The sequence below is a fragment of the Camarhynchus parvulus genome, unplaced genomic scaffold (genome assembly GCF_901933205.1).
Source record: "Camarhynchus parvulus unplaced genomic scaffold, STF_HiC, whole genome shotgun sequence".
Taxonomy (NCBI): domain Eukaryota; kingdom Metazoa; phylum Chordata; class Aves; order Passeriformes; family Thraupidae; genus Camarhynchus; species Camarhynchus parvulus.
This window is the reverse complement of record NW_022147748.1, coordinates 52,966-76,294: the sequence shown is the minus strand read 5'-3', so window position 1 is coordinate 76,294 and position 23,329 is coordinate 52,966. Positions and strand designations below refer to the sequence as shown.

Here is a 23,329-nt window from a genome sequence, read left to right as displayed (position 1 = left end):
CAGAGACCCCAAAATCCCCCAAAAATTCCACCAAATCTCCCAAAAAAATTTCCCCCCCAAAATCTCAAAAATATCCCCTCAAAATCCTTTCAGAGACCCCAAAATTCCCCCAAATCTCCCCAAAATCCCCAAATTCCCCTAAAATATCAAAATATTCCCTCAAAATCTCCTCAGAGACCCGAAAATTCCTGAAAATTCCCCCAAATCTCCCCAAAAATTCCCCCAAATCCCCCAAAACTCAAGATATCCCCTCAAAATCCCCCTCAGAGACCCCAAAAAACCCTGAAAATTCCCCCCAAATCCTCTAAAAAATTCCCCCAAATTCCCCCAAAATCTCAAAATATCCTCTCAAAATCCCCTCAGAGACCCCCAAATCCCCAAAAATTCCACCAAATCTCCCCAAAAATCCCCAAAATTGCCCAAAATCTCACCTGGCCACGGCCTCGCTGGCGATCGCCCTCAGGAGGCTCCGCCCCTCGGAGTCGGCGCTGTCTGAGGGGGGGGGGAGGGGATGGGGAGACCCCCAGGGTGACCCCCAAATTCCCAAAATCCCCCCCAAAATTCCCAAACTGCCAAAATCCCCAAAAAAATCCCCCTCAAAAAATCGTAAAAAAGACAGCAAAATTCCCCAAAATTTCCCCCCCGACTCCCCTCCCGATTTCCCCTCAGACCACCCCAAAATCCCCCAAAAAATCCCCTCAAAATTCCCCAAAAAATCCCCCAAAATTTTCCCCCAAAAATCCCAAACCCCCTAAAATCCCCCCCCCAAAAATCCCCCCTCAAAGTCCCCAAAAATCCCCCCAAAAAATCCTAAAAAATTCCCCCAAAAATCCCTCAAAAATATTCTCCGCAGACCCCCCCTCGATTTCCCCTCAGACCACCCCAAAATCCCCCCAAAAATCCCCTCAAAATCCCCCAAAAAAATCCCCTCAAAATCCCCCCAAACCCCCCAATCCCCTCCAGACCCCCCACCCCCACCTCCCTCACCCCCCAAAATCAGAGCCCCCAAAACCCCAAAAAAACCCCAAAAATTCCCCAAAAAGCCCCAAAATCCCCCCAAAACCGCGCTCACCCCTCACGAGCAGCAGCCCGCGCTCCCCCAGCGTCTCCAGCATCGTCGCGCGGCGCCTCCTGATGACGTCACGTACGGCCGTTAGCGCCGCCATTTTCCCCGCGTGACACTTCCGTACGGAAACGGGCGCCGCCATGTTTGAGCTGGCGCTTTCATGATGACGCAAGCGGCGCAGAGATGATGTCATCGTACGGCGGAGAGCGCCGCCATGTTGGATAAGGGCGAATTTGGGAAATTTTGGGGTTTTTTGAGGAATTTTTGGGGTTTTTCGGGGGGATTTTGGGGTTCTCCTTTTGGCTTTTGCCTCAAATCCTCTGGTTTTTACCAAAAAGTGGCGAAGCGAACGGAAAAAAGCGGAAAAAAGCAAAAAAATTCCCGGGGTTCGTCCCGGCCTGGGCGCCGCCATTGCCGCGTGAGGCAATTCCTGGGAATTCCCTGGAATTTCTTCATTTTTCAGGAATTTCCCTTTTTTAACTCTTTTTTTCGCCTTTTCCCAGGCTCATCCCGCTCTATTTTTTTCCAGACTTTTCCCAATTCAATCCCGGTTATTCGAAATTTCGAAAAAATAATTTTGTGGGGAATAAAATTTTTTTAAATCTCGTTTTTTTATCCCCTCTCCAGGAAGGATTCGGAGGGGGAATAATTCGAGAATTTGGGCAGAAAAACTGAAAATCAACTCCTGGGAAAGGTTGGGGGGAAATTTGGGGGTCCCTGGGTGAAATCTGGACCCGAAACAACCCCAAAAAAAGCACAAAGAAATAAAGAAAACGACACAAACCGCCCCAAAAACATTGGTTTTTATTTTCACCCCGTACAAAATCATTGGCAAAAAAAAAGAAACCAAATTGGGGAGGGGGTCCCAGCACCAGCGAAAAGGGGAAAAAACCGAAATTTGGGGGGGGGGAGGGGGAAAGGAACAAAAATTTCGGGGGGGAAACTGAAATTTGTTGGGTGAGGAGCGAAAAAATCCCCAAATTTGGGAAAAAAACCACGAAATTTGCGGGGAGAGAAAAAAAAAAGCCACAAAATGTGGGGGGAAGGGGAAAAAGAACCAAAATTTTGGGGGAAAAATTATGAAAAATTTGGGGGGAAAAGGGGGAAAAATCCCAAATTTGGGGGAAAAAGGGGGAAACAAATTCCCAAATTTTGGGGGCAAAATAACTAAATTTTGGGGAAAATGGGAAAAAAAAACCCCAAATTTTGGGGGAAAAAATCCCAAATTTTGGAGGAAAACGGGGGAAAAAATTCCCAAATTTCGGGGGAAAAATCCCAAAATTTTGGGGGAAAAATCACCAAATTTTGGGGGAAAATGGGGAAAAAAACCCCAAATTTTATTCCCAAAATTCGAGGGGGAAATCACCAAATTTTGGGGGAAAAATGGGAAAAAAACCACCAAATTTGGGGGGGGGAAATTCCCAAATTTGGGGGAAAAAGGGAAAAAAAATCCCAAAATTGGGGGGGAAAGGGGGAAACAAATTGCCAAATATTGGGGGGAAAATCCCAAAATTTTGGGGGAAAAATGGAAAAAAATAACCAAATTTTGGGGAAAACATCCCAAATTTTGGGGGGGAATCACCAAATTGTGGGGGGAAATGGGGAAAAAAACTCGCAAATTTTGGGGGAAAAAGGGGGAAAAAATTCCCAAATTTTGGGGGGAAAATCCCAAAATTTTGGGGAAAAATTACCAAATTTTGGGGAAAAAAGGGAAAAAAACCCCCAAATTTTGGGGGAAAAAAACCCAAATCTGGGGGAAAAATGGGGAAAAATCCCAAAATTGGGGGGAAAAGGGGGAAACAAATTCCCAAATTTTGGGGGAAAAGTGGAAAAAAAGAACCAAATTTTGGGGGCAAAATGACCAAATTTGGGGGAAAAATGGGAAAAAAAATTCCCAAATTTTGGGGGAAAAATGGAAAAAAAGAACCAAATTTTGGGGGGAAAATGGGGAAAAAAAAAATCCCAAATTTTGGGGGCAAACGCCCGGGAATTGGGGCGGGGTCGCTCAGACGAACTCGCGCGCGCTGGGGGCGCCCTTGGGGGGGGTCCTGGCCCGGGGGTACCCCCCTTGGCCGCCCCTCCCCCGCCGCAGCAGGACGAGGCCAGGAGGGACCCCCCGAGCAGCGCGAGCGCCGAGCCCGCCCAGCCCAGGAACAGCGCGGAGCCGAACTCGTACCTGCGGAGGGAAAAATGGGTCAGAAATGTCCGAAAAATTATCCCAAAATAGCAAAAAACCCGATCGAAATGGCCCCAAATAGCCCAAAATGGCACAAAAACTGATCGAAATGGCCCAAAATAGCCCAAAATTAAACCCAGACCCAGCCCAGGAACAGCGCGGAGCCGAACTCGTACCTGGAGAGGGAAAAATGGGTCAGAAATGTCTGAAATCGCCAAAAAATTATCGCAAAATGGCAAAAAACCCGATCGAAATAGCCCAAAATAGCCCAAAATGGCAAAAAACCCAGTGAAAATAACCCAAAATATCCCGAAATTAAACCCAGACCCAGCCCAGGAACAGCACGGAGCCGAACTCGTACCTGGGGAGGGGAAAATGGGTCAGAAATGTCCGAAAAATTATCCCAAAATAGCAAAAAACCCGATCGAAATGGCCCAAAATAGCCCAAAATGGCAAAAAACCCAGTGAAAATAACCCAAAATATCCCGAAATTAAACCCAGACCCAGCCCAGGAACAGCGCCGAGCCAAACTCGTACCTGGGGAGGGAAATTGGGTCAGAAATGTCCGAAAAATTATCCCAAAATAGCAAAAAACCCGATCGAAATGGCCCAAATAGCCCAAAATGGCAAAAAACCCAGTGAAAATAACCCAAAATATCCCGAAATTAAACCCAGACCCAGCCCAGGAACAGCACGGAGCGAACTGCATCTTGGAGAGGGAAATTGGGTCAGAAATGTCCGAAATCGCAAAACATTATCGCAAAATGGCAAAAAACCCGATCGAAATAGCCCAAAATATCCCAAAATGGCACAAAAACTGATCGAAATAACCCTAAATAGCCCAAAATTAAACCCAGACCCAGCCCAGGAACAGCGCGGAGCCGAACTCGTACCTGGAGAGGGAAATTGGGTCAGAAATGTCCGAAAAATTATCCCAAAATAGCAAAAAACCCGATCGAAATGGCCCAAAATAGCCCAAAATGGCAAAAAACCCGATCGAAATAGCCCAAAATAGCCCAAAATGGCAAAAAACCCGATCGAAATGGCCCAAAATAGCCCAAAATGGCACAAAAACTGATCGAAATAACCCTAAATATCCCAAAATTAAACCCAGACCCAGCCCAGGAACAGCGCCGAGCCGAACTCGTACCTGGAGAGGGAAAAATGGGTCAGAAATGTCCGAAATCGCCAAAAAATTATCGCAAAATGGCAAAAAACCCGATCGAAATAGCCCGAAATAGCCCAAAATGGCACAAAAACTGATCGAAATAACCCTAAATATCCCAAAGTTAAACCCAGACCCAGCCCAGGAACAGCGCCGAGCCGAACTCGTACCTGGGGAGGGGAAAATGGGTCAGAAATGTCTGAAATCGCCAAAAAATTATCGCAAAATGGTAAAAAACCCGATCGAAATAGCCCGAAATAGCCCAAAATGGCAAAAAACCCGATCGAAATAGCCCAAAATATCCCAAAATTAAACCCAGACCCAGCCCAGGAACAGCACGGAGCCGAACTCGTACCTGGGGAGGGGAAAATGGGTCAGAAATGTCCGAAAAATTATCCCAAAATAGCAAAAAACCCGATCGAAATGGCCCAAAATAGCCCAAAATGGCAAAAAACCCGATCGAAATGGCCCAAATAGCCCAAAATGGCAAAAAACCCGATCGAAATGGCCCAAAATAGCCCAAAATGGCACAAAAACTGATCGAAATAACCCTAAATATCCCAAAATTAAACCCAGACCCAGCCCAGGAACAGCGCGGAGCCGAACTCGTACCTGGGGAGGGGAAAATGGGTCAGAAATGTCTGAAATCGCCAAAAAATTATCCCAAAATAGCAAAAAACCTGATCGAAATGGCCCAAAATAGCCCAAAATGGCAAAAAACCCAGTGAAAATAACCCAAAATATCCCGAAATTAAACCCAGACCCAGCCCAGGAACAGCGCCGAGCCGAACTCGTACCTGGAGAGGGAAATTGGGTCAGAAATGTCCGAAATCGCCAAAACATTATCGCAAAATGGCAAAAAACCCGATCGAAATGGCCCAAAATAGCCCAAAATGGCAAAAAACCCGATCGAAATAGCCCAAAATATCCCAAAATGGCACAAAAACTGATCGAAGTAACCCTAAATATCCCAAAGTTAAACCCAGACCCAGCCCAGGAACAGCGCCGAGCCGAACTCGTACCTGGAGAGGGAAAAATGGGTCAGAAATGTCTGAAATCGCCAAAAAATTATCGCAAAATGGTAAAAAAACCCGATCGAAATAGCCCGAAATGGAAAAAAAACCGGGTCAAAATAGCCCGAAATTAACACAAATTAACCCAAAATCCAGCCCCGCCCAGCCCAGGAACAGCGCGGGGCCGAACTCCAACCTGGAGAGGAAATTTAGGGTCAGAAACCCCCGAAAAGCCCCAAAAATCCTAAAATTGTCCCTAAATAGCAAAAAACCCGATCAAAATAACCAAAAACATCAAAAAATGAACCCAAATTACCCCAAAATTACCCCAGACCCAGCCCCGCCCCCTCGAACCTGCAGAATCCCCAAGAATCACCTTAAAATCCACCAAAAATCGCCCCAAAACTGCGCCCCAAAAACCCCAAAATTCCCAAAACCCCAAACTCGAGGGATTTCACCCCAAAATCCTCCCTGGAAATCCAAATCCCACCCCAAAAATCCACAAAAAAAACCCCTAAAAATCGCTTTAAAATCCAGAAAAAATTGTCTAAAATCCACGGAAATGGCCCCAAATCGGTGGCCCCAAAACGCCCCAGGACCCTAAAAATGCCCAAAACGCCAAAATGCCCGGATTTCACCCCAAATTTTGCTCACTTGAGGTTGATGGGGATGGTGGCGTCGTAGAAGCTGGTGACGATCCTGTGGCCGTACCAGGAGCAGGCGACGAGAGCCAAGAGCCCTGAAAAACCCAAAATCCGCTGAAATCGCCCCAAAAAAAAACCCAAAATCTGCTGGAATCACCCCAAAAAACCCGAATGGGGCTGGGGAGCCCAAAATCCACTGAAATCACCCCCCAAAAAACCCCAAAATCCGCTGAAATCACCTCAAAAAGCCCCCAAAATCCGCTGAAATCGCCCCCCAAAAAACCCCAAAATCCACTGAATTCACCCTAAAAAACCCCAAATCGGCTGAAATCACCCCAAAAAAACCCGAATGGGGCTGGGGAGCCCAAAATTCGCTGAAATCGCCCCCAAAACCCCAAAATCCACTGAAATCACCCCCCAAAAAAAACCCCAAATCTGCTGGAATCGCCCCAAAAAAAACCTCAAATCCACTGAAATCACCCCCCAAAAAAAAACCCAAAATGTGCTGGAATCACCCCAAAAAAAAACCAAAATCCACTGAAATCACCCCCCAAAAAAAACCCCAAATCTGCTGAAATCGCCCCCAAAAAAACCCGAATGGGCCTGGGGAGCCCAAAATTCGCTGAAATCGCCCCAAAAACCCCCAAGATCTGCTGGAATCAGCCCCCCAAAAAAACCCAAAATGTGCTGGAATCGCCCCAAAAAAACCCCAAAATCCACTGAATTCACCCTAAAAAACCCCAAATCGGCTGAAATCACCCCAAAAAACAACCCGAATGGGGCTGGGGAGCCCAAAATTCGCTGAAATCGCCCCCAAAACCCCAAAATCCACTGAAATCACCCCCCAAAAAAACCAAATCTGCTGGAATCGCCCCAAAAAAACCTCAAAATCTGCTGGAATCACCCCAAAAAAAAACCCAAATCTGCTGGAATCACCCCCAAAAAAAAACCCGAATGGGGCTGGGGAGCCCAAAATTCGCTGAAATCGCCCCCAAAACCCCCAAGATCTGCTGGAATCAGCCCCCCAAAAAATGCCAAAATCCGCTTAAATCGCCCCGAAAAAAGCCCCAAAATGGGCTGAAATCGCCCCAAAAATGGGGATTTTTGGTTAAAAACTGGGGATTTCAGGGTCAGAAAATGGAGGATTTAGGATGAAAATGGAGATTTTGGGGCGAAAAATGCAGATTTTCGGTGTTCCCAAACCCATTTTTGAGGCTCCCCGACCCATTTTTGGGGTTCCCGAACCAATTTTGGGGCTTCACAACCCATTTTTGGGGTTCCCAAACCCAATTTCGGGGTTCCCAACCCAGTTTAGGTGCCCTTAATCCATTTTTTGGGTTCCCCGAACCCATTTTTGAGGGTCCTGGGGGTTTTTGGGGGTCCCGCACCTATTTCCGGGGGTCCCAAACCCATTTTTGGGGTTCCCCAACACATTTTTGGGGTTCTCAACCCCATTTTTGGGGTTCTCAACCCATTTTTGGGGTTCCCAAACCCATTTTAGGTGTCCCAAACCCATTTTAGGTGTCCCAAACCCATTTCTGAGGGTCCTGGGGGGTTTTTGGGGGGTCCCAAACCCATTTTTGGGGGTCCTGCGGGGTTTTTGGGGGTCCCGCACCCATTTTCGGCGGTCCCTAACCCATTTTTGGGGGTCCCTAACCCATTTTCAGGGGTCCTGGGGGGTTTTTTGGGGGTCCCGCACCCATTTCCGGGGGTCCCTAACCCATTTCCGGGGGTCCCAAACCCATTTTTGGGGTCTCCAACCCACTTTTGGGGGTCCCAAACCCATTTTTGGGGTCCCAAACCCATTTTTGGGGGTCCCTAACCCATTTTTGGGGGTCCCGCACCCATTTCCGGCGGTCCCTAACCCATTTTTGGGGGTCTCTAACCCATTTTTGGGGGTCCTGGGGGGGTTTTGGGGGGTCCCGCACCCATTTCCGGGGGTCCCTAACCCATTTTTGGGGGTCTCTAACCCATTTTTGGGGGTCCTGGGGGGTTTTTGGGGGGTCCCGCACCCATTTCCGGGGGTCCCAAACCCATTTTTGGGGGTCCCGCACCCATTTCCGGGGGTCCCCCTCACCTGAGAGGATGAAGAGCGCGCCCCCCGCCCCGGCCACCGAGGCTTTCTTGCGGGGGTCGTCGCCCCCGCAGCGCGTGCAGCGTTTGTCCCATCCCGCGCGCGGGGCGCCCAGCAAGCGGTTTGGGGGCTTGGGACCCCCGAGACCACCATGAGCGCCCGCGTGGCCTGCAGGTGCGCTGGGGGGGACACGGGGGGGTCAGCACAGGGGCTTGGGGGGCGGGGTTTGGGGGGTCCTGGGGGGGTTTTGGGGGGTCCTGGAGGGTTTCGGGGGTCCTGGGGGGTTTGGGGGGGGGGATTTTGGGGGGTTTGGGGAGGTTTAGGGGGTCCCACTTGGCCTGCAGGTGCGCTGGGAAGACACGGGGGGATCAGCGAAGGGGTTTTGGGGTGGGTTTGGGGGGATCCTGAAGGGGTTTGGGGGGATTTTGGGGGTCCTGGAGGGGTGTGGGGGGGATTTGGGGGGGGTTACAGGGGGTTTTATGGGGATTTGGGGGGTCCTGGAGGGGATTTGGGGGGTCCTGAGGGGGTTTGGAGGGATTTGAGGGGATTTGGGGGGTCCTGAAGGGGTTTGGGGGTCCTGGAGGGGTTTGGGGGGGATTTTGGGAGGTTTGGGGGTTTTGGGGGTCCTGAAGGGGTTTGAGGGGATTTGAGGGCGTTTGGGGTGGTTTAGGGGGTTTGAGGGGTTTGGGGGAGTTTTGGGAGGTTTGGGGGGATTTGGGGAGGTTTAGGGGTCCCGCTTGGCCTGCAGGTGGGCTGGGGGGCACACGGGGGGTCAGCAGAGGGGGTTTGGGGGGTTACAGGGGGTTTTATGGGGATTTGCGGGGTCCTGGAGGGGATTTGGGGGGTCCTGAAGGGGTTTGGGGGGTCCTGGAGGGGTTTTGGAGGGGTTGGGGGGGATTTTGGGGGGATTTGGGGGAGGTTTAGGGGGTCCCGCTTGGCCTGCAGGTGGGCTGGGGGGCACACGGGGGGGTCAGCAGAGGGGTTTGGGGGTTACAGGGGGATTTTATGGGGATTTGGGGGGTCCTGGAGGGGATTCGGGGGGTCCTGGAGGGGTTTGGAGGGATTTGAGGGGGTTTGGGGGGTCGTGGGGGGGTTGGGGGGGGGATTTGGGGGGTCTTGGAGGGGTTTAGAGGGGGTCCCACTTGGCCTGCAGGTGGGCTGGGGGGGACACGGAGGGGTCAGCAAAGGGGTTTGGGGGGTTTGGGGGGGGGGGGATTTGGGGGGGATTTGGGGGGTTTGGGGGGGTTTGGGGGGGTTTACGGGGTCCTGGAGGGGTCCTGGAGGGATTTAGGGCAATTTGGGGGGGTCCTGGGGGTGTTTGGGGGGCATTTGGGGGAGATTTGGGTGTCCTGGGGGAGATCTGGGGGGATTGAGGAGGATTTTGGGGGGAAATCTGAGGGAGTTTGGGGGAAATCTGGGGGGTCCCGGGTTGGATTTTGGGGGTCGCGGGACTTTGTGGGTCACTGCCCGGGCGGGGCGGGGGTGACACCGGGTGACATCCGGTGACAGTTGGTGGCAGTTGGGGACACCCCGGTGCCTTTATGGCCACCAGGGCGACCTTTGGCCGCGGGCGCGCCCCGAAACCGAAACCGGGAGGGGACAGGGACAGGGAGGGGACAGGGACAGCGACAGGGAGGGGACAGGGACAGGGAGGGACAGGGACATGGGGACAGGGAGGGCACAGGGACGGGGACAGGGATATGGGGACAGGGACAGGGACAGGGACAGAGGGACAGGGAGGGGACAGGGACAGCGACAGGGACAGCGACATGAGGACAGGGACAGAGACAGGGAGGGGACAGGGACATGGGGACAGGGACATGGGGACAGGGACAGGGACAGGGACAGAGGGACAGGGACAGGGACAGGGACAGAGGGACAGGGAGGGGACAGGGACAGCGACAGGGACAGCGACATGAGGACAGGGACAGAGACAGGGAGGGGACAGGGACATGGGGACAGGGACAGAGGGACAGGGAGGGGACAGGGACAGCGACAGGGGGGGGACAGGGACAGGGTGGGGACAGGGAGGGGACAGGGACAGGGACAGGGACAGGGACAGGGACATGAGGACAGGGACATGGGGACAGGGAGGGCACAGGGACAGGGACAGGGATATGGGGACAGGGAGGGGACAGGGACAGCGACAGGGACAGCGACATGAGGACAGGGACAGAGACAGGGAGGGGACAGGGACATGGGGACAGGGAGGGTACAGGGACAGGGACAGAAGGACAGAGAGGGGACACAGACACAGGCACAGGGTGGGGACAATGACAGCCACAGGGAGGGGACAGGGTGGGGACAATGACAGCCACAGGGAGGGGACAGGGTGGGGACAATGGCAGGGACAAGGATGGGGACAGTGACAGTGACACAGTGACCCCGCAAATGCCACCAATGGAGCTGCCCCGCGTCCCCAATGTCCCCAATGTCCCCAACACCCCAAATGTCCCTGTCACTTCCTCATGTCCCCAATGTCCCCGAGACACCAATAACCCTGATCCCATCAGTGTCACTGTCACACCCCAATGTCCCCAACGTCCCCAAACCCCACTAACCCCGATCCCATTGATGTCCCCAATGTCCCCAAAGCCCAATAACTCTGTATCCCATGGGTGTCACTGTCACACCCCAATGTCCCCAGTGTCCCCAGTGTCCCCAGTGCCCCCCCGGTGTCACCTGGCAGGGCCAGCACAGAGTCGTAGCTCTTGCACTGCAGCTGGCCCGTGCTGGTGCTCACGCATTGTCCCCGATGTCCCCAGTGTCCCCAGTGTCCCCAATGTCCCCAATGTCCCCAATGTCCCCAATGCCCCCAATCCCCCAATGTCCCCAATGTCCCCATTGTCCCCAATGTCCCCAGTGTCCCCAATGCCCCCAATGTCCCCAATCCCCAATGTCCCCAATGTCCCCAATGTCCCCAATGTCCCCAGTGTCCCCAATGTCCCCAGTGTCCCCAATGTCCCCAATGTCCCCAATGTCCCCAATGTCCCCAATGTGTCCCAATGGCAGCCAGCACAGAGTCGTCCCCAGCTGTCCCCACTGGTGCCCCAATTGTCCCCAATGTCCCCAATGTCCCCATGGTGTCCCCAATGTCCCCAATGTCCCCAATGTCCCCAATGTCCCCAATCCCCCCAATGTCCCCAATGTCCCCAATGTCCCCAATGTCCCCAATGCCCCCAATGTCCCCAATCCCCCAGTGTCCCCAGTGTCCCCAATGTCCCCAATGTCCCCAATGTCCCCAATGTCCCCAATCCCCCAGTGTCCCCAATGTCCCCAATCCCCCCAGTGTCCCCCGGTGTCCCCCCAATCCCCCAGAGTCGTGTCCCCAGTGTCCCCAATGTCCCCAATGTCCCCAGTGTCCCCAGTGTCCCCAGTGTGCCCACTGTCCCCAATGTCCCCCCAATGTCCCCACAATCCCCCCAATGCCCCCCCAATGTCCCCCCCAATGTCCCCAATGCCCCCAATGTCCCCCCCCCAATGTCCCCAATGTCCCCCAATGTCCCCCGGCAGTGTCCCCAAGTGTCCCCAATGTCCCCAATGCCCCAATGTCCCCAATGTCCCCAATGTCCCCAATGTCCCCAATGTCCCCAATCCCCCCAGTGTCCCCAGTGTCCCCAATGTCCCCAGTGTCCCCCCGGTGTCACCTGGCAGGGCCAGCACGGAGTCGTAGCTCTTGCACTGCAGCTGGCCCGTGCTGGTGCTCACGCAGCTCATCCAGAGCCCCTTCATGGTGACCAGCGCGGTGATGATGCTGTCGCCCGCGAACGTCGACACCTCCCACTGCGGCAGCGCCGTGGCCGCCAGCAGCGCCAGCCAGCCGCGCCGGCCAGGGCGAGCCCCAGCGCCTGCAGGCCCCCGTGCGCCATCGCCGGACCTGCGCCGGTTATTGATCGGTATTGATTGGTTATTGATCAGTATTGGTACCCTACTGAACCCTATTGGTACCCCGTTGATAGCCTATGGACACCCCATGGATCCCAGCCGGCCCCGGCCCCAGCGCCTGCAGCCCCCGTGCGCCATCGCCGGACCTGCGCCAGTTATTGATCGGTATTGATTGGTTATTGATCAGTATCAGTACCCCATTGATAGCCTATGGACACCCCATGGATCCCAGCCGGCCCCGGCCCCAGCGCCTGCAGGCCCCGTGCGCCATCGCCGGACCTGCGCCGGTTATTGATCGGTATTGATTGGTTATTGATCAGTATTGGTACCCTACTGAACCCTATTGGTACCCCATTGATAGCTTATGGACACCCCATGGATCCCAGCCGGCCCCGGCCCCAGCGCCTGCAGGCCCCGTGCGCCATCGCCGGACCTGCGCCGGTTATTGATCGGTATTGATTGGTTATTGATCAGTATTGGTACCCTACTGAACCCTATTGGTACCCCATTGATAGCTTATGGACACCCCATGGATCCCAGCCGGCCCCGGCCCCAGCGCCTGCAGGCCCCCGTGCGCCATCGCCGGACCTGCACTGGTTATTGATCCATTATTGATCAGTATTGGTCTCCTATTGGCTCTCATTTGACACGCCATTGATAGCCTATGGACACCCCATGGATCCCAGCCGGCCCCGGCCAGGACGAGCCCCAGCGCCTGCAGCCCCCGTGCGCCATCGCCGGACCTGGGGGCGTTATTGATCGGTATTGATCAGTTATTGATAGGTATTGGTGCCCTATTGGCACTATATTGCTGCCCTATCGGTACACTATAGATCCCAGCCGGCTCTGGCCCCAGTGCCTGCAGGCCCCCGTGCACCATCGCCAGACCTGCACCGGTTATTGATCGGTATTGATTAGTTATCGGTAGGTATTGGTACCGCACCGATCCCTATCGGCGCCCTATAGCGACCCTATGGAACCCTACGGAATCCTGTAGAGGCCCCATGGAACCCCATGGAACCCCATGGAACCCTATGGACACCCTATGGAACCCCATGGAACCTTCTGGACACCCCCATGGAACCCTATGGAACCCTACAGAACCCCATAGAGATCCTATAGAACCCTATGGAACCCCACGGAACCTTCTGGAGACCCCATGGAACCCCATGGAACCTTCTGGACACCCCCACGGAACCCTATAGAGACCCCATGGAACCCCATGGAACATTCTGGAGACCCCATGGAACCCCATGGAACCTTATAGAACCCCATAGAGATCCTATAGAACCCTATGGAACCTAGAACCCCATGGAACCCCACGGAACCTTCTGGACACCCCCATGGAACCCTATGGAACCTTATAGAACCCCATAGAGATCCTATAGAACCCTATGGAACCCCACGGAACCTTCTGGAGACCCCATGGAACCCTATGGAACCCTACAGAACCCTATAGAGATCCTATAGAACCCTATGGAACCTAGAACCCCATGGAACCCCATGGAACCCCATGGAACTTGACACCCCCACGGAACCCTACAGAGACCCCATGGAACCCCACGGAACCTTACAGAACCCTATAGAACCCTATAGAACACCGCGGAACCTTCTGGAGAGTCCATAGAACCCCGCAGAATCCCCCCCGAACAATCTCCGATTGATCCCCGATTAATCCCCCCTCCATCCCCAATCAATCGCCCATCAATCAATCCCCTATAGGTCCGCCATTGATCCGGTATCGATCCCTCCTCGATCCCCAATCAATCCCTGATCGATCCCCAATCAATCCCCCCTTGATCCCTGATCAATCCTCATTGATCAATCCCCGATTGATCCCCTATAGGTGGTATCGATCCCCCCTCAATCCCCCCTTGATCCCCAATCAATCCCTGATCAATCCCCATTGATCAATCCCCGATCAATCCCCTATAAGTCCCCTATTGATCCAGTATTGTTCCCCCCTACAGATCCCTAATCAATCCCCAATCAATCCTCGATCAATCCCCAATCAATCCCCAATCAATCCTCGATCAATCCCCAATCAATCCCCCATCAACTGATCCCTTATTGGTCCTCTACTGATTCAGTATCAATCCCCCTCGATCCCCATCAATCAATCCCTCATCAATCCCCTATAGGTCCCCTATTGATCCGGTATCAATCCCCATCGATCAATCCCCAATCCATTCCCTCTAGGTCCCCTATTGATGCCGTATTGATCCCCGATCAATTCCCCCCTCCATCCCCAATCAGTCCCTGATCAATCCCCATTGATCAATCACCTACAGGTCCCCTATAGGCCCCCTATTGATCCGGTATTGATCCCTCCTTGATCCCCCCTCAATCCCTGCTCGATGCTCAGTCAATCCCCAATGAATCTCCAATCAATCCCCAATCAATCCCCATCGATCCCCATTGATCAATCACCTATAGACCCCCCTATAGGCCCCGTATTGATCTGGTATCGATTTCCCCTTGATCCCTTCTTGATCCCTGATCAATCCCCGGTCAATCCCCATCAATTGATCCCCAATCAATCTCCTACAGGTCCCTTATTGATCCGGTATTGATCCCCCCTTGATCCCCGATCAATCCCCCCTCAACCCCCCCCTGGATCCCCGATCAATGCCCATCGATCGATCCCCCCTCGATCCCCAATCAATCCCCATCGATCAATGCCCGATCAACCCCCCAAACCCCCCTATTGATCCGGTATTGATCCCCCCTTGATCCCTGATCAATCCCCCCTCAATCCCCCCTCGATCCCCAATCAATCCCCGATCAATCCCCATCGATCAATGCCCGATCAACCCCCCAAACCCCATTATTGATCCAGTATTGATCCCCCCTTGATCCCCGATCAATCCCCCCTCAACCCCCCCTGGATCCCCAATCAATGCCCATTGATCGATCCCCCCTCGATCCCCAATCAATCTCCGATCGATCCCCATCGATGGATCCCCGATCAACCCCCCAAGCCCCGTTATTGATCCGGGATCGATCCGCTCTCACCTGCGGGCCCGGCGGCGGCTCCAGGTGGGGTCGGGGCAGGGTGGGGGGGGGCAAAGGTGAGCGCACCTGTTCATAACGGCCGATGACGTCACCGCTGACGTCACCGCCCCGCCCCCCTTCCCCGTGACAAAGGGGACAATAAATGGGTGGGGGAGGGGCGGGGGGACAAGGGTCAGGGGTGGGGCGGGGACACGCCCGGGGGGGAGGGGGAAATCCGGGGGGGATTTTGGAGGGATTTTGGAGGGATTTGGGGGATTTTAAGGGAATTGGGGGGGGATTAGGGGATTTTGGGGGGATTTTGGGGTTCCTGGGGGAGATTTTTGGGGGGCTTTCCAGGGATTTGGGGTGTCCGGGGGGATTTTGGGGGCATTTGTGGAATTTCGGGGGGGTTTTGAGGGGGGATGGGGGGGAATTTCGGGGGATTTGGGGGGATTTTGGGGAGATTTTAGGGGATTTGGGGGTTTTGAGGTGAATTTGGGGGTTGGGGGGATGGGGGGATTTGGGGGGATTTGTGAGATCTTGGGGGGATTTGGGGTGAACTTAGGGGATTTGGGGGGATTTCTGGCTGTTGGGATGAGATTTGGGGGGGTTTCAGGGAATTTTGGGGGCTGGGGGATTTGAGGGGTCCCCAGGTGGGTTTAAGGGGTGTCCACGTGAGTTCGAGGGGGTCCCAGGTGGATTTTGGGGTCCCCAGGTGAATTTTAGGGGGTCCCCAGGTGAATTACGGGAGTTCCAGGAAAGTTTTTGGGGTCTCCAGATGGATTTTTGGGGGGTCCCAGGTGAATTTTGGGGGTCCCAGGTGAGATTTGGGGGTTCCAAGCCGGTGTTTTGAGGTTCCAGGTGAATTTTGGGGGTCCCTCCGCCCCCTCCACCCATTCAAAGCCAAACCCAGGCGATGACGTCACCTGAGAACCGCCCGGCCACGCCCCAGACGATGATTGACAGGATCCCAACGAGGTGGGCGTGGCTAACGACAAAACCACGCCCGTTTGTTCCGGGAAACCCCGCCCAGTGACGTCACCGGCGCCGTGGCGGCCCCGCCCACGAATGAAACAGAAACCGAAACTTTCGGGGGGAATTTTGGGAACCCCCCCCAAAAAACCCCACCGGGACCCCCACCCAAAATTCCCCTGGGACCCCCAAAAACCCCCGGGACTCCCCAAAATTCCCCTGGGACCCCCAAAATCCTCCCCAAGGATCCCAAACCGCCCTGAGGACCCCAAATTTCCCTCCCAAATCCCTCAAATTTGACCAAAATCCCCAAATTTTCCCTCCAAACCCCGAAATTTCCCCCTCAAAACCCACAAATTTCTCCCCCAAAATTCCCGAATTTCCCCACGAAACCCCCAAATTTTTCCCCAAAAGCCCCAAATTTCCCCCCCAAAACCCCCAAATTCCACAGGACCCCTCCCATATTTTCCCCCAAAATCCCCAAATTTCCCTCTAAACCCCCCAAATTTCCTCTAAAATCCCTCCTGGGACCCCCAAATTCACCCGGGACCCCCCAAATCCTCCCCGAATTCCCCCCCAGGACCCCCCAAAAACTCCGAATCCCCTCGAGCTCTCAAAGCCACCGCGGTGTCCCTTTATTTGGGGGCGTCCGCAGGGCCGGGGGTGGCACCTGGGGGTGCCCAGGTGTGCCCAGGTGTGCCCAGAGTCTCTCAGTGCTGTCCCACCACAATAAAACCCCAATAAAATCCCAATTTCCCCCATTTTTTGGGTCCCGAGGCCGTTCCAGGTCTGTCCCAGGCTGTCCTGGTGATCTCTCCAGGTGAGCCCAGGTGAGCCCAGGTATGTTCAGCAGTCCCCAGAGTCTCTCAGTGATGTCTCCGAAGTGTCCCACCCCAATAAAACCCCAATAAAATCCCAATTTTCCCCATTTTTCCGTCCCGAGGCCGTTCCAGGTGTGTCCCACGCGGTCCCAGTGATCTCTCCAGGTGTGCCCAGGTGTCCCCAGAGTCTCTCAGCGCTGTCCCCAATGTGTCACATCCCATCAAAATCCCAATTTTCCCCATTTTTCTGTCCCGAGGCCGTTCCAGGTGTGTCCCAGGCGGTCCCAGTGATCTCTCCAGGTGTGCCCAGGTGTCCCCAGAGTCTCTCAGCGCTGTCCCCAAGGTGTCACATCCCATCAAAATCCCAATTTTCCCCATTTTTCTGTCCCGAGGCCGTTCCAGCTGCATCCCACGGTGTCTCCATGTGTGCCCAGGTGTGCCCAGGTGTGCCCAGGTGCGTCACTGCTCCAGCATGAGCTGCAGGCGCGGGCCAGCTCGGCCAGGCGGCGCCGGGCGTAGTCCAGGCGGTTCAGGGCCAGCTGGCAGCTCTTGCGCGCCGCGTAGCTCGAGCCCTCGTGGGGCTGCCCCGTGGCCACCTGCGCAGGTGAGAGACGCACCTGAGGGGCTGGGGGCACCAAAGAACCCCAAAAACTCCAAATCCCACCTGGGATACCCCAAAAATCCCAACAGAACATCATTAAAAACTCACCGGGAACACCCCAAACTCACCTGCGCAGGTGAGACACGCACCTGAGGGGCTGGGGGGATCAAAGAACCCCAAATCCCATCTAAAATACCCCAAAAATCCCAACAGAATATCATTAAAAACTCACCTGCGCAGGTGAGAGACACACCTGAGGGGCTGGGGGGATCAAAGAACCCCAAATCCCATCTAAAATACCCCAAAATTGCCCCCAAAATATCGCTAAAAACTCACCTGGAACACCCCAAACTGACCTGGGCAGGTGAGACACACCTGAGGGGCTGAGGGGATCAAAGAACCCCAAAAACTCTAAATCCCACCTGGAGTAACCCAAAATCCCCCAAAATCCCACCTGAGATCCCCCTAAACCCACCTGCGAGCCCCCAAATCCCACCTGGGAGCCCCGAAATCCCCCCCAAATCCCACCTGGGTCCCCGCAGGGCCTCACCTGGGTCAGGTAGCGGATCTGCGCCGAGAGCTCGGCCTCCACCTTGGCCACGGCGGCGCCGAACTGGGCGGCCTGACGGTCCAGGTGTCGCTCCTGGGGCTTCTCCTTGGACAGCTCCAGGATCACCAGGCCTGAAACACACCTGGGTCACACCTGGGGGCACCTGGGCACAGCTTGGGCACACCTGGGCGTGCTTGGGCACACCTGGGGCACACCTAGGGGCACCTGGGACACTCCTGGGAACACCTGGGGGCACCTGGGTCACACCTGGGCACAGCTGGGGGCACCTGGGCACAGCTCAGATACACCTGGGCACGCTTGGGCACACCTGGGGGCATATCTGGAAGCACCTGGGACACTCCTGGGCACACCTGGGGCACACCTGGGGCACACCTGGGTCACACCTGGGCACAGCTGGGGGCACAGCTGGGCACACCTGGGCACACCTGGGCACACCTGGGCACAGCTTGGGAACACCTGGGCGTGCTTGGGCACACCTGGGTCACACCTGGGTCACACCTGGGCACAGCTGGGCACAGCTTGGGAACACCTGGGCGTGCTTGGGCACACCTGGGTCACACCTGGGTCACACCTGGGCACAGCTGGGGCCACACCTGGGCACACCTGGGCGCACCTGGGGCACACCTGGGCACACCTGGGCACATCTGGGCCACTCCTGGGGGCACCTGGGGCACTCCTGGGGGCACCTGGGGCACACCTGGGCACACCTGAGGAACACCTGGGCACACCTGGGTACATCTGGGAACACTTGGGCACATCTCAGATGCACCTGGGCACACCTGAGATACACCTGGGTACACCTGGGGCACACCTGGTGCACACCTGAGGGCACTTGGGCACAGCTGGGCACAGCTGGGCACACCTGTGACCCCTCCCCGTGCCCTCTGACCCCATTCCGGGCTCTCCCATTGGTCCCGTGGAGATCACCTGAGCTCTGACCACGCCCTCAGAAGGACCCCGCCCCTTTAACACCCACCCACCAAGCCCCGCCCCTTTCCCCCCGCCAATCACCCTTCCAACGCCCGCCCACCATCACCATGGCAACACAAGCCCCGCCCACTCGAAACGCGGAAGTGCCTCCCCGCGCTCCCCCCAAACACCGCGGCCCCTCCCCCTCCTGCCGCGCCCCTCCCCCTCAGCGAAAACCCCGCCCCTTTTCCGGAGGCCCCGCCCACCTGCGCTCTGCAGGGAGGCGCCGATTTCGCGCTCCAGCTCCTCCAGCGCCCGCAGCCGCTCGTTGGCCACCCCGAACCCCGCCATGCCGCCCGCGCCGCTTCCGCCTCCTCTCGGGCCTCTTCCTGTTCCCTGCACCAATGGCAGCGCGAGATTTTGATCACGTGACAGGAAGCGCCCGCCAGAAGCCGCTCTGGGCGGAACTCAGTGGTGGCGTCGCTCCCTCCCTCGTCTCGGTGGTTTTGGGTCCTCCAAGGTTGTTTAGCGTCACAAAACCGCCCAAAATCCGCTCCAAAACCGTCCGGAATCGCCTCAAAATCACTCCCGGCTCCGTCACAGCGGTTTCTTCACCACAAAACCCCCGACGGCGTTCCCGGTCACCCTCAGACACAGGTGCGGAGGAGGGAGGAGAAATGGATGGCGGGAAAGGAGTTAGGAGCCCTTTTAGTCCATTTCATAGTGCTCCGCTGAGGCCACGCCCATCATTGGCTATTAGAAACCTTATTTATTCAGGCCACGCCCCCTAATTACCTTTTATGGACTATCTTTCCTTCAGGCCACGCCTTTCATTTCCTTTTGTAGACGTTGCCGGGAAGCCCCGCCCACTCCCCCTCACGCAGGCCCCGCCTCCGCTTTTCCCGCGCTGTGACGTCATCGGAGCGCGCCGGAGAAGAAGCGGCGCAGCAATGGCGGCGGTGGCGGCGCCGCGGGCCCCTCCGGCCGCGCCGCTGCTCGAGGCGCTCTCGGCGCTCTCGGCGCTGCCCCCGCACCGCGGGGCCCTCCCGGGCATCGTGCGGGGCCTCCGCGACAGCGCCGGGACCCAGGTACGGGCCCGGCAGGGGAGCCCGCCCGCAGCGGGGGCGGCGCCGCCTCAGGGGGAGAGAGAGGGAGAAGGAGAGACGGGCCCTGAGGGGTGGGCGGGAAACGGGATCGCCTCCGGGGTGCGGGGAGCCTAAAAACGGGATTGGGAACCCCAAAACCGGGATCTGACCCCAAAAACGGGATCCGACCCTAAAAATGGGATTGGGAACCCTAAAAACGGGATTGGGAGCCCGAAAACCGGGATCTGACCCTAAAAACCGGGATCTGGCCCCAAGAACAAGATAGGGAACTCCAAAAACGGGATTGGGAACCCTAAAACCGGGATTTGACCACAAAAACGGGATTGGGAATCCTATAACCGAGATAGGGAACCCTGAGACCGGGATTTAGCCCAAAAACGGGATTGGGAACTCTTAAAACCGGGATTTGACCCCAAAAATGGGATTGGGAACGCTAAAAACCGGGATCTGACCCTAAAAATGGGATCTGACCCCAAACCGGGATCGCCTCAGGGGTGGGGAACCCTAAAAATCTGGATCTCGCCCTAAAAACGGGATCTGACCCCAAAAAGCGGCATCTGAATCCAAAAATGGGGAACCCCACAATCTAGGATGGCCTCAGGGATGGAAAACCTCAAAAAAATGGGGATCTGACCCCAAAATCCAGGAGCCCCACCCCCCCAATCTGGGCTCCCCTCAGGGCCCCTCCGCAGGCCCCTCCCCCATCCTCGCACGTGACATCCGGTCACTCCCACCTGACCTTTGACCCCCCGGGGACCCTTTGCTGACCCCCACTGACCCCTCCCATGACCCCTGTGTGACCCCTGCCCCTCCCCCAGGCCGCCCTCGGGGGTCTCCTCGGTGTCACCAGCGCCCGCCTGGGCTCCATGAAGACGCGGTGAGTGACAGCTCTGCCGGCCAATCACAGCGCAGGGCCCTCCCCTCCTGCCCGCTCATTGGCTGCTGCTCTGGGATGGGCGGGGCAGAGTGAGAACCAATGGAAATGCAATGTGGGGGTGGGGCTAGTGTAGTATCCAATGGGAATTGGTCTCTTGAGTGACAGCTCTGCTGGCCAATCACAGTGCAGGGCCCGCCCCTGCTGCCCCCTCATTGGCTGCTACCCTGGGGTGGGCGGGGCAGAGTGAGAACCAATGGAAATGCTGTGTGGGGGCAGGGCCAGCTCGGTAGCCAATGGGAATCGTTCTCTGGGCTGCCATTGGGTGTGGGGGAGCCAATCAGGGGAGGTTTTAGTTCTGGGGGCGGGGCCAAGCAGGAGGAAGGGGTGTGGCCTCTTAGAGCTCTTTGATTGGCTGGTTATTGTGGGTGGGGTTTCAGCAGCCAATCAGGTGCTTGCTTTAGTGTGTGGCTAATTGTGGTGGGTGGGGCTTGTCTGTGATTGGTTGCTGGGTGTGTGTTGGGTGTGGCTTCATCCCAGCCTATTAGATTCTATGTGAGAGCCACGCCCTGCTCTGGGCTGCCCTTATATGGAAAAGGGGCGGGGTTTGAAGCTGCTAGCAGCCAATCAGAGCTGTGGGTAGAGCTGGAGTGGGCGTGGCTCCACCTGTGAACCACACCCTTCTCTGGGCTGCCCTTATAAGGAAGAGTGGGTGGGGTTTGGGGTCCTCAGCAGCCAATCAGGGCTTTGGGTGGAACTATAGTGGGCGTGGCTTCACCCCAGCCAATCAGATTCCATGTGTGAGCCACGCCCTTCTCTGGGCTGCCCTTATAAGGAAAGTGGGCGGGGTTTGTCACCCTCAGCAACCAATCGGGGTGATGGGTGGGGCCAGGGTGGGCGTGGTTCCACCTGTGAGCCGCGCCCTTCTCTGAGCTGCCCTTATAAGGAAAGTGGGCGGGGTTTGTCACCCCCCCCAGCAGCCAATCAGGGCTGTGGGGCGTGTGTGTGTGGGCGTGTCCCGGCTCAGCCAATGGCGTTGCAGCTTCGAGGGGCTGTGCCTGCTGTCGCTGTTGGTCAGCGAGAGCTGGGCCCCAGCGAGGCGTTCCAGCAGCACTGCCTGGGCTGGCTGCGCCTGCTGCAGCACCTGCTGCAGGTGAGCACTCGGCGCCGGGGGCACCTGGGGGGGACACACACCTGGGCACACCTGGGGCACACCTGGGCACACCTGGGGCACACCTGAGATACACCTGAGATACACCTGGGATACACCTGGGATACACCTGGGATACACCTGGGATACACCTGGGCACACCTGGGCACACCTGGGATACACCTGGGATACACCTGGGATACACCTGGGATACACCTCACCTGGGCTGGCTGCGCCTGCTGCAGCACCTGCTGCAGGTGAGAGAGCGCCGGGGGCACCTGGGGGGGACACACACCTGGGGGGCATGTGGGACACACCTGGGGGGCACCTGGGGCACACCTGGGCACACCTGGGACACACCTGGGCACACCTGGGGGCATGTGGGACACACCTGGGGGGGCCTGGGGGGCACCTGGGACACACCTGGGGCACCTGGGGGGGCCTGGGGGGCATGTGAGATACACCTGGGGCACCTGGGCACCTGGGATACACCTCACCTGGGCTGGCTGCGCCTGCTGCAGCACCTGCTGCAGGTGAGAGACCACCTGGGGCACCTGGGGGCACCTGGGGCACGTGGGCACACCTGGGGGGCATGTGAGATACACCTGGGCACACCTGGGGGGGCTTGGGGGGCACCTGGGCACACCTGGGTACACCTGGGATGTGGGACACACCTGGGCTGGCACACCTGGGCCCTGCTGCAGCACCTGCTGCAGGTGGGGCACACCTGACACCTGGGCACCTGGGGGGGACACACACCCTGGGGGGTACACCTGGGGCACACCTGGGATACACCTGGTCACACCTGGGCACCCGTGGGACACACGGGGGCGTACACCTGGGACACCTGGGATACACCTGGGATACACCTGGGGCACACCTGGGCACACCTGGGCACCCGTGGGACACACCTGGGACACCTGGGATACACCTGAGATACACCTGGGATACACCTGGGATACACCTGGGGCACACCTGGGACACCTGGGGCACACCTGGGCACACCTGGGATACACCTGGGCACACCTGGGGCACACCTGGGCACACCTGGGATACACCTGGGCACACCTGGGCTACACCTGGGACACACCTGGGACACACCTGGGGCACACCTGGGACACACCTGGGCACACCTGGGATACACCTGGGATACACCTGGGATACACCTGGGGCACACCTGGGGCACACCTGGGCACACCTGGGATACACCTGGGCACACCTGGGGCACACCTGGGCACACCTGGGATACACCTGGGCACACCTGGGCTACACCTGGGACACACCTGGGACACACCTGGGGCACACCTG

General features: G+C 56.5%; 3 protein-coding genes across 3 annotated transcripts in view; 1 reads left to right on the top strand and 2 right to left on the bottom strand.

Annotated features, from left to right (window-relative positions):
- Positions 1 to 1,678: 1,678 nt before the first annotated feature.
- On the bottom strand, positions 1,679 to 12,007 carry LOC115915889 (claudin-7-like). Its single transcript, XM_030969597.1, is given in 7 exon segments — positions 1,679 to 1,737; positions 3,130 to 3,242; positions 6,075 to 6,159; positions 8,142 to 8,271; positions 8,274 to 8,317; positions 11,786 to 11,965; positions 11,968 to 12,007. Coding segments are annotated over 7 exon segments (651 nt in total).
- Positions 12,008 to 17,072: 5,065 nt separating this feature from the next.
- Positions 17,073 to 19,605, bottom strand: MED11 (mediator complex subunit 11). Its single transcript, XM_030969599.1, has 3 exons — positions 19,158 to 19,605; positions 17,962 to 18,092; positions 17,073 to 17,406 (listed from the first exon to the last, which is right to left on the bottom strand). The coding sequence occupies exons 1-3, from the start codon at positions 19,240 to 19,242 to the stop codon at positions 17,167 to 17,169; spliced, it is 456 nt and encodes a 151-aa protein (XP_030825459.1). The 5' UTR covers positions 19,243 to 19,605; the 3' UTR covers positions 17,073 to 17,166.
- A 211-nt stretch (positions 19,606 to 19,816) lies between these two features.
- The window catches only part of PELP1 (proline, glutamate and leucine rich protein 1), a 33,566-nt gene continuing 30,053 nt past the window's right edge, over positions 19,817 to 23,329 (top strand). Inside the window, 4 exon segments of the mRNA XM_030969596.1 lie at positions 19,817 to 19,979; positions 20,816 to 20,874; positions 21,914 to 21,959; positions 21,962 to 22,024. Of these exon segments, the coding sequence (XP_030825456.1) occupies positions 19,842 to 19,979; positions 20,816 to 20,874; positions 21,914 to 21,959; positions 21,962 to 22,024 (306 nt within the window). The 5' untranslated portion in view covers positions 19,817 to 19,841.

Coding starts and splice junctions, on each gene's coding strand:
- MED11 (XM_030969599.1), bottom strand. CDS start 19,242: ATGGCGGGGTTCGGGGTGGCCAACGAGCGGCTGCGGGCGCTGGAGGAG. Junction 18,093..19,157: donor CGCCTCCCTGCAGAGCGCAG/GTGGGCGGGGCC, acceptor GGTGTGTTTCAG/GCCTGGTGATCCTGGAGCTG. Junction 17,407..17,961: donor AGATCCGCTACCTGACCCAG/GTGAGGCCCTGC, acceptor TCACCTGCGCAG/GTGGCCACGGGGCAGCCCCA.